This window comes from Gopherus flavomarginatus, chromosome 2 (genome assembly GCF_025201925.1).
Source record: "Gopherus flavomarginatus isolate rGopFla2 chromosome 2, rGopFla2.mat.asm, whole genome shotgun sequence".
Lineage (NCBI taxonomy): Eukaryota > Metazoa > Chordata > Testudines > Testudinidae > Gopherus > Gopherus flavomarginatus.
This window is the reverse complement of record NC_066618.1, coordinates 85,139,672-85,159,802: the sequence shown is the minus strand read 5'-3', so window position 1 is coordinate 85,159,802 and position 20,131 is coordinate 85,139,672. Positions and strand designations below refer to the sequence as shown.

The window sequence follows — 20,131 nt, the reverse complement described above, 5'->3', positions numbered from 1 at the left end:
TTTCCTAATTACCAGCTCTGCAGAAACAATCTAAAATCCAAAACCCATTTTATAAGTCCTCACTCAGATGAGAGGTCCACTAACCACGAGCAACAGTTTGCAGGATGAAGCCCATTATTTCTCCAACACTGTAGGACTCTAAGTATTTATTAACATGAAAACATCAATTATATCACATATTTTATTCATTAACTAGATAGAGATCATCTTATCTTTCATATGTTACCTTTTGCTCTAGTGGATTAAAAGTCTTATTTCAGAGTAGTATTTTCCCCCTTCTGACTGTAAAAGAGGAAATGAAAACTAGCTCTGATGAAAAACAGTCTGGAAATGAGTGTGGTGGGCTCAGTGCACCAAACACTAACCTTTAACGATCATCAAACACTAACTCAGGTGCAATATCTAGCAATTAACATGAAAATTACAAAGCTCTACTGTTTAAGAGTGACCATAAATTGCTGGTCCCTGGGCTGACAGACCCCGTGGAGGATGAGCTAGCTAGCACTGCATTAGCTGCTGCAGGAGCACATAACAGAGATGATGAGAACAGGAAAGAAGTTTAGGGTTAAAGTAAATAGAATAACCCAGAATAACTATGAAAAGCAAAAACCCAACCATCTCCTTCCACTCTAACTTAGACTGACAGTTCACTTTACTCTGGCTCTTAGATCAGATTTCAAAGCAGGCAGGAGTAGGTTGCACATGGTAATGTCATATTTCAGCAAAAGGACAGAAATTTTGATCTTGGAGCTGCAGCATCCTTAATTTTTGAACACTGCAACACAGCACCGGGTGGGCAGGCTTTACTTGGGAAACTACACTCATTTGTGTTACCTAAAGGTTGAACAGCTATTTCTGCAGTCAACGCAATTTATAATCAAGAGAATTTGTCCAATACAACATTGAAAACTTCAGTAAAATACTTCCAAAACAGCAGGTACCCGGTGACTAAAGTGCACCGACATATAGTACAGCATTTGCTTCAGTGCACTCACCTTTTGTTCTCTAGTGCCAAACAGTAGGTCTGAGTCTCAGTTTTCATAATTTAGTACTACTGGAAAGAGTTGTACAGGGTAGAAATTAGTAGCAATTAGATAAGACTGGGAAGGGAAGGGCTCTGTCCTCTTGACAGAAGGAAAAATGAAATTCAAACTGTTTTGAAGTGATCACACAAAAGCCGCTGGTGGCAGGTGAAGGAGTCATTGGTATTTAAGAAGGGCAAAGTAAGAATAAAGAGAAAAACAATATAAAGAGAAAAACTGGCCTGAAACATGTGGGTTAATGTCACAGTTTTCATCAGAACATGATCAGAGTCTATTCCTCACAATGATGGAAAGGCTGCACTACTCATGAGTAAAGAGGTCAGGTCATCCCATAAAATCTATATATCATACTCCACCATCAGGTATGTTGTATGTGTCATATGCTGCACTATTTTAGGAATGTTTAAAAGAAATGTATAGGGATTATATATTGTATTCTTCTGGCTGCAAAGCCAGTTGCCTTAGTTATCATGCCTCCCAACTGAACAGGACTCAGGGGAAATCTCAAAACCCACTAAAACTAACCTCAGATTTTCTACACATGAAAGTGTTATGACTGTAAACCCTAATATCATGTGCTAACAGCGAGTTGTTGGTCCCTGGTCCCACTGGGAGCCTGGCAATTTCCTAGATGAATCATGACATTTTTTGTTTAAGAAAGCTGTTAATAACGCAGGGAAACTGGCAATGCTGTCAAAGGTGAGTGAGTAATTCATTTGTCACTTGCCTTGGAATTTCTCCCATAGAGATCACCTCCATATATTGGGTGTATTTCCATGCATCATGCACCTGTGAATGCCTCACCCACAACTTGCTCATTATACCATTGCTCAGATTTACCCTAACATCACATATCCCAGAGAAGCTTCCATAAACAGACATTTTCTAAAAACCAACCTGTTTTCAACCCCTCCCACCAACTGTGGAATTTCTCAACCTTTCTTAATCTTCCCCCAAGAAGGGTATCCACAAGATGGGCAGGATTCAGCTCAAGGTCATCAAGTATTTCCAGGAGGGACCTGGAACTCACTTTTAGCTCCTCAAGGCAGCAAGCTAACAGACATTACGTTGTGACATTTTCAGTTAAGCTGGCTCTCTACTCAGGGAGATACAATAAATAATCCTGATGATAATTTTCAGAACTGTCAACATTTCTCAAATATGTTTATAATACTTCACAGGTAGCACATACAATATACATTATAGTGTTCTATGGTGTTTTTATTTATTTTTTTAAATTAGCATTCGTTTGAGATGACCTGTACCATGTCATCCTATACACAGACACACAATATGTATACAAAGAACCTAGCACATTAGTATTGCTATCCAAAATGGTGATATACACATACATATCACAAAAACCTTCATGGACACACATACACCACCAGATTCTTCCACATTTTACACCACCAGATTCTTCCACATTTTACTGAAAAATAGTAAAACCACTGCACCATAAGCCAGAAGGTTTTAACAAATCTACATGGGCGACACTAAGTCCCAGACCATTAGTTCTCTTTAATATCTATTTATTTAACCTCACAAGTCACTTTGCCGCTTTCTGAAGCAGACCATATGATGAAGAAGCATCATTCATCATGTGATAGAACGCACACAGTAATTTATTCTGAGCCACTCAAGCACCTGATGGATATGAAGCTGGGTATGTTAAAGAGGCATGATACCAAAGGGATACAGAAAGCACAATACACATGATTTTAGTGATCGTGGACTACTAAAATCTCACTTCATATGAATAATACACCTTAAATAGAATGGTATGATGTTTATGTTCATCTGCAGTAGGGAAGCAGGTTCAGCATTTAAGTGATTTTATTTAAAAACCAAAACTGAAATCAGCTTGAATACAGAAAAGAAGTGGGGGGGAGGGGAACGGAAGGGGATGAAAAATAATCTCTTACAGATGGGAAAGGAGAGAAACAAACCAAGAAGTGATAATCACTGAGATATGGGGGGGAGAAGAAACAAAAGAAAAAAAAGCTGAAGAAAGAAGTGCAAACAATGAACCTAGGTAAAAAGGGAGCCAGAGAAGTTAGGGGAAAATATTGGAAAGAAAGAGGGGGGAGGAAATGTAGGGAAAGGAGGGGAATACAGTCAAAATGGGGTTTGAGGAAAGTGCTGGGGGGGGGGGTGAAGTAAAATAAAATAGGGACAAATATGTTTAAGAAAAGAATTTGGCCTGAGGTGGAGCAAAATTGATTGGCCCATAGTTTTCTTTAAAATTTCCCTTTTTTTGGAGCCCTGTAGGCCAAATGATCTCATCAATCATATTTGTAGAACGAACTTTGTATAATGTTCTATTAGAATCGCTATGGTCAGACTGGCATCCTATACACAGTCATCAGAAAGTTAAACTACGCACAAGCTAAAGCTAGAGGGAAGAGTTTTTCTGGACCCGCAGCATCATTAGATGTAGAGACAGTACACACGTGTATGACCTTACCTCTTCCCTGATATGCTCTACTTGCTCCTCAAGGAATTCATTTCTCTCAGTTAGTGATTTATTCTTCTTTAACAATGACTGGCCAATTCGAGCAGCTAATTCTAAATCCCGCTCTTTCTGTAAAAGGGAAAGAAAAGAACATTGATTTCCAATGCTTTTGTTCACTTAGAAAATAACTGGTTCTCCCATGTCAAGAAAAGGTTAAATCTGTGCTAGAAAAAAGGAAAGAATTAATATTCTTAAAAAACAAAAAAAACCAACGACTTTTGCTCATTTTCTTGTCCTATTCCTGCTTAGACTACACCTACATAATCCAGAAAAATTGACATATACAGTTAATGAACCACACAAATGAAAGCATAGCCTTACTGTCTAATGTAAAAATGTTAATCGAAGCAAATCTAATTCCAGCTCTTTTATTCTATTTGAAAAATTACTGTCAGTAACCATGCAATTTTTTTTGCACCTTTTGGTAGAGAGTTTGCAGGGAGCATTACAGATTATATTTTAAGAGCTCTGAAAGCACAGCAAAGCACAGATATAAGCAGACAGAATACACTTGGATATGCTGACGTGCTTCTCAGTTTCTCCTCTGCTCCACTTGAAAACAAATTCCAGTAAGTGTACGCAGCAGCTGTGAAAGTGCATTATACTATCTTTTGATAGCTTCACAAAGAAAGGTGACTATGTTAAAGTCAGTAAGCCAAACTATAGCTCTAAGTCACCGCCTCCTGCAGGCGGACAGGGACACAGGTGGTATACTTAGAGGGAGCTGATCCGGCCAACATGCCTGTGGGGGCTCTGAAGGAACTCCTGGAGATGTGGAGATGAAAGAACTCAGATGTAGCAGCCATACCACCTTTTGAAAGGGTGCAATGTGCATTACCATCCCCCTGGATTGGGCCAGCTCTGGTAGCATGCCTCTGTCCTCCCCAGGGTTGACTAGCCCATCAGTCACACAAGTCTAAAGACATCCTGCTTCCTCCATCCAAGTGCCCACAGTTACAGGAGGAGGTTCTCTATGCTCTCTCCTCACATATACAGGGCCAGCCCTACCCTGTGTGGACAGTAAACCATGATAAATATACTACAGATTGGGAACCTGATCCTGCTAACGCACACGCCTAACAGAAGTAGTCCCAACTGATGTAAAACACATGATGTAAAACAGCAGGACCAAGGCATTAGAGAGTGAGCCCTTTTGAACAGAGCAATGAATGTAGGGTGTCTCAACTTTGCAGCACTTATTATATGATTTTGAATTACCAAGATGCATTTTTACTGTGTCACGACTGTAAAAGTCTACGTGCAGTAATGGTGCCAATTTCCTGGTTTAGCCTTCTCTCCTCTTGCTCAGTTCCTTCCTCTGAGAACTAAACGTATCCCTTTCAGTTTATTTGCTAAAAGTAGCTATTACGTGCTTGTTTATTCTGGCTGACAACTGTCACACTCATCATCACTAACATTTATTGACTGTAATATGGATGATAAAGATAAAGTCTATGACAAGAAGCTAGTGATTCATTGCCAGTGACATGGGTTCACAACAATTTCATGTATTTCAAGGGTCTCCATGCAGTAGAAGATTAGAAAAGCAGATAGCAATTACCAGTGCTGATATAATTCTTAAATAATTTAAGATAGTTTGCAGATCTGGTAGTGCTGTCTAAGTGATTTCCAATATATCAAGCTAAGTCTACTTTTGCATTAGAAACCAAGGGCCCTATCCAGCCAAAATTATGCATGGCCTTCCAGACCATGAAAGTTCCAGGCGGCCATACAAAATATGCTAATGGGGTGTAATAGGCCAGAATATACAGCTGGCCCACTGCACAAAGTCAAAATGAAAAAGAAAAATATTCGCAGCAGATAGTACTACAGAGAGGAAGGCAGGGCCCTGTGGATCCCAGAGCTGGAGCTCCTGCCCAAGACTGAACATCTACATTGCAATTAAACAGTGCCTTAAACCTAAGCCACCTGGCACGGGCCAGCCATGGGTTTTTAATTGCAGTGTGGACATACTCTTTGGGTCTCAATTTGGAACCACGGGGATAATAGCACTTCCCTTCCTCCCAGGAGTGAGGATAAAAACATTAAAGATTGTGAAGTGCTCAGATACTGTGACTTGTCAGCTCGAATTGGAGGGGTGTCTCCTTACAATCACCTTTTGGGGGAGAGGAGTGTATGCCCACACATGTGCGTATGAGAAAGAGAGATTTAACAAGAAACTTTGGCTCAATGAGCCTCATATATTCTCTCACTGAGCAACATTAGAGAATTTAGCAAAAGATGCACCATTGTCAGGTCACGTGGCCTCTAACAGCCAGACAGAGAAGAACTCCCTCTGCTTTAGACTGTTGGTTCAGTGCATCCCACACTGTTCCCAGGGGCTAGACTGCTACAGCTCTATAGAAATCAAGCTTTGTGGACTCAGGGAGGAGACAGGCTTGGGCAGATGCAGAATGATCAGCTCTGCCACTACTAGAAGGGGTGATGGAAGGAACTACCACCTCAGAACAACAAGCAGGCACACAAATGATTTTGTGTTGGCTACAGCCCTATGTAAATAAACCACCACCACGCGCTTCTAGAGTTATGAGAGAATTTAAGACATTTTCATATTCAAAGAAAACCAGGGGATATTTGTAAGTTTCCAGATGGATATAACACTTGCTTACAAAACCATGCAAATGAATCTAAGCAAATGAACAAGCAAAAAGAGCATGACGTGAATGCATAATACAAGAGTAATTAGAACAGTTATCAATGGCATGCTACAGATATAATCACTGTAAGTGAAGTATCTGGGGTTTAACATGAATAGTACATATGAAACTGTTTTTAAAGATTTCAGGTGAAAGCATAACCAAAGGCCTCAATTTTACAACCAAGATACACTAATGCAGGCACTTGCGCTCTTGCAGTCAAAGAATGCACCAGTTCAGGTACTTTGGGTTAGCACTGCATTAAATGTGTCTGCTGTACTAAGAGAGCTTTGTAGTGCGAAACAAATGCAGCACTACCACAATATGAAGCAGACCAAAATACAAAGATTTAAGTTCTAAACTGTCAAGAACAAAGACCGCATTGTTAGTCTTCATCTGAATAATGCGTTGCAAACATAATTTCCAAAAATATTTGCTTACATTTACTTTAAAAATATAATTTGATCAATTAATATTAAGTTATTAGGATATTTAGTGAGTACAAAAATTTTATGCTGTAGGTCTTTTAACTCTCTGCTATTACTTGAAATGTTTAGCCTCAATTGCAATATATTAATGGCTATATATTATGGAGGCTATATAAATATAAAGGCACCAGAATGCATTAAAGAAAAACTTGGAGACAGGGCAGAGAAAAGTACATGGGAAAGGAGGAGAGGTTTTTTATCATCAATTGGTAACTATATATTTTCCTAAAGATTTATAATCACGGAGATCTCAATAATAAATATACGTAATATAAACAATAAATAGACTTGTGAGCTTTATGTGCTCTAGTTTTAAAAAAAACATTTATAATACTGTGCATATTTGGAAAACAAAACTACACTCTCTCACTTCCCCTTCCCCCCACCAACATCACGATTTCATTAAACCTTAACTTTTTCCTCACATCATTCAGTATGATGTGTCACTTTTTGCATTCTGGTAATAGTGAGATAAAACTGCTTTAGCTATGTATGAACAGGTGGTGAATTTGTACAAATGATGTAAACAAACTTAAGCACCTTTTATTAATAAAGGTTTGTCCCTGACCAATATAGCGACTGTGCATTTAGAATATTTGTTTCACGATGACCGAAAACAAATGGGCAATTTCTATCAACACAGATTCTTTCACTATCTATGTTATGTCTTTGTCATAAAGTGAACAGCTGTGTAAAAGAATACTTGCCTCTTCTAGAAGTCGTGTAACAGCATCTATGTCATTGTATGTTTTAGTCATCTGGCCCACTCTTTCAGCACATAAAACTGTTGGAAAACAAGACACAAATTCATTATATCTGCCACTCAAACTAAATAAAATTAAGAAGTACTTGCAAAAAATAAGGATTTTAAATTTTAATCCTAAAATTAATCTAAACTATATCTGTTTACTGAATTATTTTAAGTTTTGGGAAAACATTAAGAACCATGAAAACAATAAACTCAACAAGAAAAAAATTTCATCTTAGTGTTTCATATTGAACTGAGAAGACTGGCATTTCTGTTTTGTAGCAGGAATTTGCTTTTGTCAATTTTTTTTTCAGGTCCTGTATGTACTGTAATCCTAGGAATATTAAAGGCCTTATGATCACCCTGAAGTGTTTTTAAAGTCCATACATATTAAACTGCTCAAGACAAACAAATTCAGAACCTCAAATCTGGAATTTTGTGGGTAAAACAGCTAAATTTACTTTCGATTAAATGCAAATTGAAAAATTGTCTTGCAAGTCTAAGGGGGAAGATAGTCAAGACAAAACTTTATAGATTTCTCAAACCATTAAGAGAGAATCAATCAACAAGTACTCTAAACAATGCAAAAACAAAAAAAAATGTGCAAAGACTTATTGTGTCACCTTTACGTTGAGCCATGTCTTACTCCATTAGTCCCTATTGGAGTAGAACCGACGGGACAGCTCATAGAAGATACTGCTCTGTGTGAGGTTGGCAAAACTGGGCTCTATCATATAAGACTGCGTAGCGGATATAAAATATATACACAGTTCAGATTCTGGATGAGCCAGATATAAGGGCCCTGGTAAATAAAGCATGTATCCGGTAACAAAAGCATGTCACAAAGACTGAAGTATTACTATCTAAAGCAATTCATACCTGAAATGGATGTGAAACACTTAAATGAAACCAGTGTTATTACCCTGCTGAATAATCTGGGAAAAATTTTGTTCTACTGCATGACTTTTTCTTGAAGGAGACATAGTGACCTTGGTTGAGTCTCAGAAATATTGAGATTTCTAAACAGAACACAAATAAATTTGGAAAAATAAGATCAGCAGCTCCTGTTTTACTCATATGAACCCTTCTTTTCCATCCACTAGTGTTTTTATGGCTTAAACAGTCCATTCTGGAAAAGAAAGACTGTTAATACAGTTATATTAGTTGATTACATTGATTTCTGCAGAGGAGACTGCTGTAAGGCAACTATTCTTCACAAGTGAATTTATCTTTGACAGAGTTTCAATTACAGCTGATGCACAGTTTGGGCGATGCTGTTCTAAGGTGGTTAATTCAGTATAAAGAAATCAAGTCCAAATTACTTAAAAATAATTGCATGCTGTGTGGTTAAACCTGACACCACAGATTAGGTAGCATACAACTGACAACAACTGATATACACCAATGAATAAAAATAGTAGCTGATTAGGCATCCTGTTGCCTTACCAACCCAAATTGTCAAAGCATTTTAGGATCAAATCCTCTAAATATTTAGGTATATGCTTAACTTTTAGCTTTGCAAGCAATCCCAGTGAACTCCATAGGACTTCCTGCAGAAATTTTGCAGAATCAGGAATTTTAGCTTACACTATTCTAAACCTAATTAAAAAAAGTTAGCAAGTGCTAACTAAAAGCTTACAGCTAGAAATTTACACCCCCAAAAACTTATTAGATAAGAGAATAAAAATGAAATACAGAATGAATATATGCTACAGTGTAAACATAAATATGCTTCATTTACAAACTACATGTTCGCAGAAGCCAACTGTTTTCTGCCAAGAAATATTTTACTTGCGAAAATCAGGAGCATAGAGGAAGCAGGAAACTGGAGTAATCATTGCACAGAGAATCTTTTCATGAAAACATAACAGAAAGAAAAGATTTGTATTAACTACGTAACTTTAAAATGTCCATTCATAAAGAAGTTTAATGTAACCATAAAAACAAAGTTTCCAACACAATAATACATAAAACACCTAAAATGCCTACTGTAAATACTGACACAGACCAACATTTTATTATCCCAAACAACTGTTCAGACACCGTTTCCTTGGCTATAACTCTCCCTCAGCAACGTTGGTAAATTAATGTTTGGGATTGCCATTAGCAAACCCTAACACTGCCACCGTTTGTGACTAAGGCAACATGACACCACCCTAGTGACCGCAAAACTATTATCATTGTGATAAAATCCAAACAAGTAGATAACAGTGTCGTGTTCCCATGGGCTGAGCAAGGTCATTTGACTGGGAGAAAGGTTGATAAGGGCTGGTACGTGCAGTTGCTAACTCAACTATTTCTTCAGAACTTGCTACACAACCTTTAAAAGGAGGATATCAGCACATTTTGTTATTAAGCAGCAATGTCAAGACAATTAAAGTCACGTAATACATGACTGAAACAGTCTTTTGCACACACAAATCAAAATCTATCATTTTCAATACGTCTTCACACCCAAATAGATATGAGATAGTCAAAGTCCAACCTTCCCTTTGAATTTATACATACACCTCTACCTTGATATAATGCGACCCAATAAAACACAAATTCATATGTAACACAGTAAAGCAGCGCTCTGGGGGGTAGAGGGGGCAGGGCTGCGCACTCCGGTGGATCAAAGCAAGTTCGATATAATGTGGTCTCACTTATAACGTGGTAAGATTTTTTGGATCCCAAGGACAGCGTTATATCGAGGTAGAGGTGTATATATTTACACATATATAATATATAATTTTGACAGCAGGCAATACATCCCAGAAGCTACCACAGTGGTCTGATAAAGAACAAAGAATGTTTAAAAAAAAAAAACAAAACCTGATCACCAATGGCTTTATGGCCTCATTAAAAATGAGCAACCATCAAAATTTAGATGAAGTCTCTATTACATCACTCTGGACAGTGTTAAGGGCCTTCAAAAGTGCAATTTGAGTTCTCTTAACAGGCAGACTAAATGAAAATTCAGGCCCCAGACTCTAGTCAAAGACCCAACCTCGAAGGCCACAGCATTACTGTTTTAGTTAATCCCCTTCCAGAAACCTCACATCCAGCTGAACCACCATGTAGGATAAACCAAAGCTTTTAGAGAAATATTGACTAAAACAATACATTTAACAAGGATTGCTGCTTTGGACAAGAAATTTGAATGTAACAACAAGGTTACAAATGTACTGACACACTTCAATAGATTGGAGACTACAGTCACGAAAGCTAAAGAAACTGATATCATCATAGAGGGTTGGAACATTAGAGGATTAATATAAAACTCATTGCTTCAACAAGAGAAAAAAACCAAAGCCATGAACCAAATACAAACAGAAGCCTGATGGGAACAGAAAGATATTTTGATTACACAAATTTCTCCTGACTTTATGCTTTAGCCAATGAGATATATAAATTAAAAGTATATTGCCATAATGAATATGGTTTCTGGCTTGTTCCAGTTCCCGTTGAACACTAGCCTTCTGAACTATTGTAACCATATGAAAAGGGCAAATGAAGGATAGTGCACTATAATATAAAACCCACAGTGCATAATTACTGACCTCCTCTTCCACACTGGCAAATCAGCAGTATTTTTGTTCAGCATGATAGGGAAGGGGTGATGTCTGTGAGTACCCAATCATAATATCCAAGTCAAATGCACTTCTGACCTCTCAATTCAGAGTCAGAGGAATATTAGGCAATAAAATGGTTGCCCAAGTGAGGAAAAAGAAATCGCAGGATTCCAAGAACAAAGAATTACGTATAAAATTTCAGCAGTTGCTTAGAAAACATTTTTGGATCCTGGTGACAACAATTTAATACAACAATATTATATGTCACAAAAAATGTAAATACATGAAAATCACAGACATCTTATCAAGTTTTCAACTCAGATTCATGAAAATCATTGGGGCTTTGTTTTAGTTTTGGGGGTTTTACATGCATATAATGAAATGTACACATAGTAATTGCAATAGAGATCATGAATTTCTGTCATGCACAGGCTCTAAATCACAACACAGAAACTTCATTGTCTCCCACATTTTATGCCAATTTAAAAGAGGATGTGGCTGTATGTGTCAATGCTTCTTTCAGGGGCGTTAAAAGACTAATAAATGGTAAAGTCCCCAGGAGATCAGGTTTTGGACATGCAACAACTCTGAAGGAAGGAGCAATGTCCAGGAAAGACAGAGCTTGAATCATTAATTGGGGGGGGGGCGGTGCCTGAGGTATTTACATTCTCAAGCATGTAAGAAGATGTGTACTTTACTCTTTATATCAAAATCACCATCTAGTACACCCAGGCTGGCTCCAGGTCTTTTGCCGCCCCAAGCATAAAAGAAAAAAAAAAAAAAAGCCGGAGTGTCACCGCCAAAGGGAAAAAAAAAAGGTCGGCGTGCCACCTCTTGAAAAGGGCTACCCCAAGTACATGCTAGGAACGCTGGTGCCTAGAGCCGGCCCTGAGTACACCAGCTGATGGGGCTCGGAAAATTTACCAGATATCTAATAGTTTGAGGAAGATTTTAAAAGAAAGGAGAGGGAAGAATTAAGGGCTGCTGAGGAAGCCAACCTGCTTTTTCCTCAATCCTCATCTTCCCAATTCCAGTTGCTAGGAAATGGAAGGGGACTAAGATTATGCCCAGGGTAAACTGAGTATCTTTTGTCTTGAATTAGGCTGTGAGCTTTGGGACAGGTAGCAGCATGCCATCTGACATGTTTGCAAAGAGTTTAACATAATGAGGCTCCAGTTCCATTTGAGGCCTTTAAACACAGCCCCAATACAATTATTCTTATTAATTATTAACAATAATAGAGTGCTGTCCATCTCTGAATCTCTGGAGGCTGGTGTCCGGTAAATTTGAAGCTACATCTCCTTCTAGCTGCTGAAAATGTGAAGAAACTTTCCGTCTCTTGTTCTCTCTCACACCCTCCATCCTCTGATGCCTGGGAGGTAGGATTGTCTATGCTATTCTGTTCCTCTTCCTGCCTCTGTTTTTGAGAGGTCCTCCCTCAAGAATAGCTCCAAAGCCACTTTCTGCTGCTGAGACCTTCTCAAAACAGCGGAAGCTTGAAGGTGATTCCTGACCATTATAAATGCTACACATGGGGTTAACATAGCAACAACGGTCAAACTAACCAGTTGTGTTCAGTTACACTCTGCTACTGCTTGGCAAATAAACAGCAACAGAGGCACTGGAATAAACTCAGAAGCACAACACTGCATTGGTTTACATTAATTTCACTTTTTAAAGGTTATTTTTGCAAACTCAAGGGTACAAACACTTTTTAAAATTCAAGCTTAAATTCTACAGGAGTAGACAGCTTAGGTCCCAACAGTGCCCAGAGAAAGCTTCTCCTTCTCAGGAGGGAGTGGATGTGGGCTTTTTCCTTTGCAATTCAATCTCAGTGATCCTATCTGTGGAATTCACTGTCATCTCCCATTTTGATCCAAAACAGCCATTAAATGCTGTAAACAAGCCTTTATACACTCCAAGACTCGACTTCTCTGTAGCTTTTAAGGAAGAGGGAAGTTGGTAAGGCTGGCTGGCCTGGGGCGGATAATTCAATTCTGCGGTTGTCAGGGCATGTTTTCAGGGGAGTGACAATGAGTATACTTGTATAGCTGCATATTAAATATATAAATAGAACACATATACCTAATAAGTTCTATAGCCTCACTTCTCTCATGTCTTCCATACACAGTAACTCCTTGCTTAATGTTGTAGTTATGTGCCTGAAAAATGTGACTTCAAGTGAAATGATGTTAAGTGAATCCAATTTCCTCATATGAATTAACGTAAAATGGGGGAGGGAGGGGGGAAGTTAAGTTCCAGAAAAAAAAATTTCACCAGACAAAAAACACTACACACATATACACACACACACACATATACACACACACACACACACACACACACACACACACACACACACTCTATGTATTAAACAATTTAATACTTTACACAGCAATGATGATTGTGAAGCTTGGTTGAGATGGTGAAGTTAGAGGGTGGAAGAGGGAGAGATATTTCCCAGGGAATGCCTTACTGCCAAATGATGAACTAGCACTCAGCTGAGCCCTCAAGGGTTAACACGTTGTTAATGTAGCCTCACACTCTGTAAAGCAGCACAAATAGAGGAGGGGAGACAGAATGGCAGACAGAGACACATACCCTGTGAGTGGAGGGAGAGAGAGAGACACGCATTGCCCCTTTACATAGGCTGAACTAAATGGAAGGATAAACAAGAATAGATCTGTGACTCCAGTTTTTTATTTCAAAAGGGCTAACTTAAAAAAAATTAAGGAAAGTTAGGGGAGTGGATTGGACTGAAGAACTTGTGGATCGAAAGGCGGAGGCGACCTGGAATTACTTCAAGTCAAAGTTGCAAAAACTATCAGAAGCCTGCATCCCAAGAAAGGGGAAAAAAATTCATAGGCAGGAGTTGTAGACCAAGCTGGATGAGCAAGCATCTCAGAGAGGTGATTAAGAAAAAGCCTACAAGGAGTGGAAGATGGGCGGGATCAGCAAGGAAAGCTACCTTATTGAGGTCAGAACATGTAGGGATAAAGTGAGAAAGGTCAAAAGCCATGTAAAGTTGGACCTTGCAAAGGGAATTAAAAAACAACAGTAAAAGGTTCTATACCATATAAATAAGAAGAAAAAGAAAGAAGTGGGACTGCTAAACATTGAGGGTGGAGTGTAGGTTAAGGACAATTTAGGCATGGCCCAATATCTAAACCAGAGGCGGCAAACTATGGCCTGTGGGCCACATCCGGCCTGCACGACCCTCCTGCCCAGCCCCTGAGCTCCTGCCCCAGGAGGCTTGCCCCACCCCAATCTAAACAAATACTTTTCCTCAGTCTTTAATGAGGCTAATGAGGAGCTTAGGGATAATGGCAAGATGACAAATGGGAATGAGGATATGGAGGTACATAACTAACACATCCGAGGTAGAAGCCAAACTCGAACAGCTTAATGGGACTAAAATCGGGGGTCCCAGATAATCTTCATCCAAGAATATTAAAGGAACTAGCACATGAAATTGCAAGCCCATTAGCAAGAATTTTAAATGAATCTAATCTCAGGGGTTGTACTGTATGACTGGAGAATTGCTAACATAATTCCTATTTTTGAGAGAGGGGAAAAAAGATGATCTGGGTAACTACAGGCCTGTTAGTTTGACATCTGTAGTATGCAAGATCTTGGAAAAAAAATTTGAAGGAGAAAGTAGTTAAGGACATTGAGGTCAATGGTAATTGGGACAAAATACAACATGGTTTTACAAAAGGTAGATAGTGCCAAACCAACCTGATCTCCTTCTTTGAGAAGGAAACAGATTTTTTAGACAAAGGAAACGCAGTGGATCTAATTTACCTCGCTTTCAATACAGCATTTGATACGGTTCCACATGGGGAATTATTAGTTAAATTGGAAAAAATGGGATCGATATGAAAATTGAAAGGTGGACAAGGAACTGGTTAATGGGGAGACTACAACGGGTTATACTGAAAGGTGAACTGTCAGGCTGGAGGGAGGTTACTAGTGGAATTCCTCAGAGATTGGTTTTGGAACCAATCTTTTTATTACTGACCTTGGCACAAAAACTGGGAGTGTGCTAATAAAGTCTGCAGATGACACAAAGCTGGGAGGTATTGCCAATACAGAGAAGGACCGGGATATCATACAGGAAGATCTGGATGACCTTGTAAACTGGAGTAATAGGATGAAATTTAATAGTGAAAAGTACAAGGTCATGCATTTAGGGATTAATAACAAGAATTTTTGTTATAAGCTGGAGGTGCATCAGTTGGAAGTAACAGGAGGAGGAGAAGGACCTCGGAGTATTAGTTGATCACAGGATGACTATGAGCCGCCAATGCGATTTGGCTGTGAAAAAAGCTAATACTGTCCTGGGATGCATCAGGTGAGGTATTTCCAGTAGAGATAAGGAGATGTTAGTACCATTATACAAGGCACTGGTGACACCTCATCTGGAATATTGTGTGCAGTTCTGGTCTCCCATGTTTAAGAAGGATTAATTCAAACTGGAACAGGTACAGAGAAGGGCTACTAAGATGATCCGAGGAATGGAAAACCTGTCTTATGAAAGGAAACTGAAAGAGTTTGTCTTGTTTAGTTTAACCAAAAGAAGGCTGAGGGGAGATATGATTACTCTCTATAAATATATCAGAGGGATAAATACCAGGGAGGAAGAGGAGTTATTTAAGGTCAGTATCAATGTGGACACAAGCACAAATAGATATAAACTGGCCATCAAGAAGCTTAGACTTGAAATTAGACATAGGTTTCTAACCATCAGAAGAGTGAATTCTGGAACAGCCTTCCAAGGGGAGCGGTGGGGCAAAAGTCATATCTGGCTTCAACACTAAGCTTGATAAGTTTATGGAGGGGATGCTATGATGGGATAACCTAATTTTGGTAATTATTTGATCTTTGACTATTAGCGGTAAATATGCCCAATGGCCTATGATGGGATGTTAGATGGGCAGTAGTATAGCTAGGCGGTGAAGCGGGGGGAGCAGCCGCTCCCCCACCCAGCACAAGTGGCGCCTTTTTAATTTTACTCACCCAGGAGCTTGGGTTCCAACTCACACCTATGGGGGGAAAAAAAGGCACCACTTCTCATTGGTCTATGCAAACTCTCCCCTTCCCCACCCCCTGCCACCTGGGTGACTCTTTAAATAACTTTCCGATGCCTCTCTCCTTGCATCGGGTTGTAACATGAAGCAGCAGTTGATTGGTCAGAAGGCCCCCAAGTTATAATCTGATTGGCTGATACAGCACTGCCAAAGGATGGAACAGATTGCACCATATGCTGAAGAGGGGGAAAGGGGTTAGCAGCACAGTATGTGATCCCTGGGGAATGTGCACAGGGGACAGGGTGGGCCATTGCCACCCGGTGGCTGCTTGGAGGTGCTTTGAGGGATGCATTAGCCTTCGGGGGGGCAGCAGGGTTCCCTCCCGGGAACTGCAGCCCATCCTCCCACCCCGAGATGGTACAACCTAGCTCAGGGGTCCCCTGCTCAGCATGCTCTCTGCTGGGTCTGGCCTGTGGACTCCGAGTTCGCGTTGTCCCCAAGGTGATGCTGCTGCCCCGCTGCAGAGAGCGCTGCTGGGCTGCCCCCTGCTGAGAGCCCCTCGCTGCTGGGATCTGGGGTCCCCCTGGCAGTGCCCTCTCCCCACATGTTCCCCCACGCCCGGCAATCCCCTTGCGTGTGGGGTCGCAGCCCCCCAGCCGCACCCTTCCTTCCACATGTCTGACGTTCTGCTCCTTTTCGCGGCGTGGGTCTGAACCGGGCACCACCCGCTGCGGTGCTTTTACTGACGGGGCAGAGCTCCAGGTCTTCAGCGGCACTGAAGCTTTATTGCCAAAATGCCACCAAAGACCTGCAGAGCGAGTGAAGGTCCTGCCGCCAAGGTGCTGCCGAAGACCTGGAGCACTGCCCCATCACTAAAAGCACTGCAGAGGGTGGCATCTTTTTTTCCCCCCGCTACGCCACTGTAGAGGGGGTGGGATCTGAGTTACTACAGAGAATTCTTTCCTGGGTGTCTGGCTGGCGAGTCTTGCTCACATGCGCAGGGTTTAGCTGATTGCCATATTTGGGGTTGGGAATGAATTGTGCTCCAGGAAAGATTAGCAGAGGCCCTGGAGGGTTTTCACCTTCCTCTGCAGTGTGGGGCACCCTGGGCCCGGGTCACTTGCTGCAGGATTCTCTTGAAGTCTTTAAACCATAATTTGAGGACTTCAATAGCTCAGACATAGGTTAGGGATTTATTACAGGAGTGGGGTGGTGGTGAGATTCTGTGACCTGCACTGTGCAGGAGGTCAGACTAGATGATCATAATGGTCCCTTCTGACCTTAAAGTTTATGACTCCATGACTCTATTCCAAGTACATTGCCTTTAAAAAGATCAGGAAGTTGAGACTGCAGCTGCAGCCAGCTCTCTATGCCCTGAGCCCTAATGTGTGATGTGTCTCTCTCCTGCTCTGTATGGAGAAGGGGTAAGGGGAGGGGAGAACCACCCTGAAATTAGTCCTCCTTCCCTGCACAACATGCAGGAGGCTCCAGGGAGCAGCTCCAAGGCAGAGGGCAGGAGCAGCACATGACAGTGGGGGAGGGACAGCTGAACTGCCGGCAATTGGTAGCCTGCTGGGCAGCTGCTGCACAGGGAACTTAAGGAAGTGGGGAACTGATAGGAGGGCTGCCGGTCCACTCTGGTTCCAAGCCCCCACCAGCTCGCTGCAACAGGCTGCTCTTCCTGTAAGCAGTGGACAAAGCAGGTGGTTGCCAAACAACGTTATAAGGGAGAATTGTGCAACTTTAAAGGAGCATGTTCCCTAACTGATCAGCAACATAACAAAACAATGTTAACTGGGATGACTTTTAGTGAGGAGTTACTGCACTTTTCTGCTTCCTTTCCCTCAACATCCTAATTCACCACGATTTTTAATTAGAAAGTCCTTAGGTTAAGGAATGGTCTTCCTCAGTGCTTGTATAGTATCATGCCTAGTGACACTGCTCAATATATACAACTTAAATCCACAACAAAACTATTTTATCATTGGACAAAAACACTTCCCATCCCTGATATGCTGCAAGCCAGTCATTCGCTGTTTAGAAAAACATTATTATTATTAAATATTTGTATTGTGGTTGTCCTTAGAGGCATCCATTAGTGTTCAGGCTTCCATTGTTCAAGGCACCATGCACCCACATAACAAAGAGTAACTGCTTCAAAATGCTTAGAATCAAAAGTACAAGAAGAGAGGTAATAAGTGGATATAACAGTGGGGGAGATCACCATGTGATAGTGAAAAAACTATTAGTATAATAAAACTGTGGTCACAGTACATCAACTGCCTAGCCATTGTCAAGTCACAGTCACCAAGCAGATGCAGCAGCTATTTTTTCCCACTAAGTTACAAATTCTATAGGCAATACCACCAACACATAGGTCAAAATAAAACAAAATAATCACCATCTATGCTTGCTGACAGTCTAATTGTGCAGTTTACAATGCAATTTTATCATAAGGAGCAATTATTTCTTCCTCTGAAATTTGTAGAAGTTCCAACTTTTCCACCTAAGATGTGTTTTAAAGGGCGTTTACAACCACAGTTTACACAGTGTGTTCGAAAACTTGTCTTCATAGAGGCTCCAACATAATGTCTCAAATACAGCAAACTCATGATGTGTTGTATTATTCATTCTTAAACAGGCGAAAGATTTGGGAAACAATTAGGGCCTGGGGAAAAGAGGCATGCAAAAAAGTGTGAGATGGTATTCATTTTGTAGAGTTCCCCTAAGGCAGGGTATGCACTGGAAGAGTTTTCCTCTCCTATATTGACAGCTACAGAACTCAACAAAGACAGTCATCCTGAACGATTCTACCTTGCTTCTCTCATTAATGCCAAGTCCAGAAGGCCGAAGTAACTTTGACAACAGCCACAGGAACAAGATTAACAAGATAAGGAGGATTCATGGGAGGACAAAAGGTGGATCTGCTTGTAGTGACTTCTCTGTGATTGGAACTCAGGCCTTGTCTACACTACCGAGGTAAGTGGACCTAAGTTACGCTACTCCAGCTATGGGAATAATATAGCTGAGGGTCGATGTATCTTAGGTCAACTTACTGCAGTGTCTTCAATACACTGTGTCCACAGGACATGGCCTCTGGTCCCCTTACCTTACTCTTCTTAGGGAGCTGGAGTACCGGAGTTTACTGGAGAGCGCTCTGCCGTCAATTTAGCAGGTCTTCACTAGACCTGCTAAATCGACACCCATTGCATCGATTGCAACAGCGTTGATCTCCATGATAGGGAAGACAAGCCCTCAGTTTCCAATTGCTCAGGTCTTCAGAACTAAAGCGGAATCCTGTTGGTGGAAACTGATTTGGGAAACCTCTAATTTGGACAGTTACATCCAAAAGACCCAGGTCCATAAAATAGTGAAACTTCTCAAATCAGACCTGCACAACAGCAAGTTCTGCAAGGCATTTTAATACCAAACAGGTGAGTCAGACATCTGGTTTTCCAGCCCCAGCCTCTTATTTTGCTATTTTTGCCTCCCTTCTAGAATCATTTCCGCATCTCTCCTCCCTTCCTCTCCGTACAAGATTGTACTGACTTTTTCACACTAAAGATCAGCTCCCTTCCCTGTCTCTTCCAGAAATTTCTCCTCTTTCTCAACTATCACTGACATAGATTTCTGCTCTGTTCTCTACCTGTCTCTTAATCCCATCTCCCTTGATCCACTTGCTTTCTCACTCTCGCTCCTCTGCATCTTTTATTTTCTTCTGGACTCTTCCCCATCACTAGCACGCCCTAGTCTCCCCTCCTCCACAAAAACAATTGTGTTCCCTTGATGCCACTTGTCTCTCCAGCTACTGCTCCCATCTGCCTTCATCACTAACCTTCCTGGATGCACCCTTTACAACCATTGTCTCATATTCTTCTCCTCTAGCTCCATTCTGGACCTTCTCCATTATACTGAAACTGCTCTCCCAGGTTTTTCCCCAGCTAAATCCTTGTACTCCATCCTCATCCTTCTCTCCCTATGTCTTGTTTGACACTGACAATCATACATTTATCTCTGAAATCTTGTCCGCCCTTGGTTCCTGATTCCATTGATCCAGGTTTATTCTCCTGCCTTTGTGATCACTCCTTCAGTGAAT

At 40.7% G+C, this 20,131-nt stretch overlaps 1 protein-coding gene across 12 annotated transcripts in view; it reads right to left on the bottom strand.

Annotated features, from left to right (window-relative positions):
* The window catches only part of TRAK1 (trafficking kinesin protein 1), a 126,014-nt gene that overhangs the window by 37,185 nt on the left and 68,698 nt on the right, over nucleotides 1-20,131 (bottom strand). For all 12 annotated transcript variants that reach the window (XM_050937920.1, XM_050937923.1, XM_050937924.1 and 9 more), the window contains 2 exons: nucleotides 7,407-7,487; nucleotides 3,511-3,623 (listed from right to left, as the gene is read on the bottom strand). In XM_050937920.1, coding sequence (XP_050793877.1) covers nucleotides 3,511-3,623; nucleotides 7,407-7,461 — 168 coding nt within the window. In that variant the 5' untranslated portion in view covers nucleotides 7,462-7,487. The remainder of the gene's footprint in view (nucleotides 1-3,510; nucleotides 3,624-7,406; nucleotides 7,488-20,131) is intronic.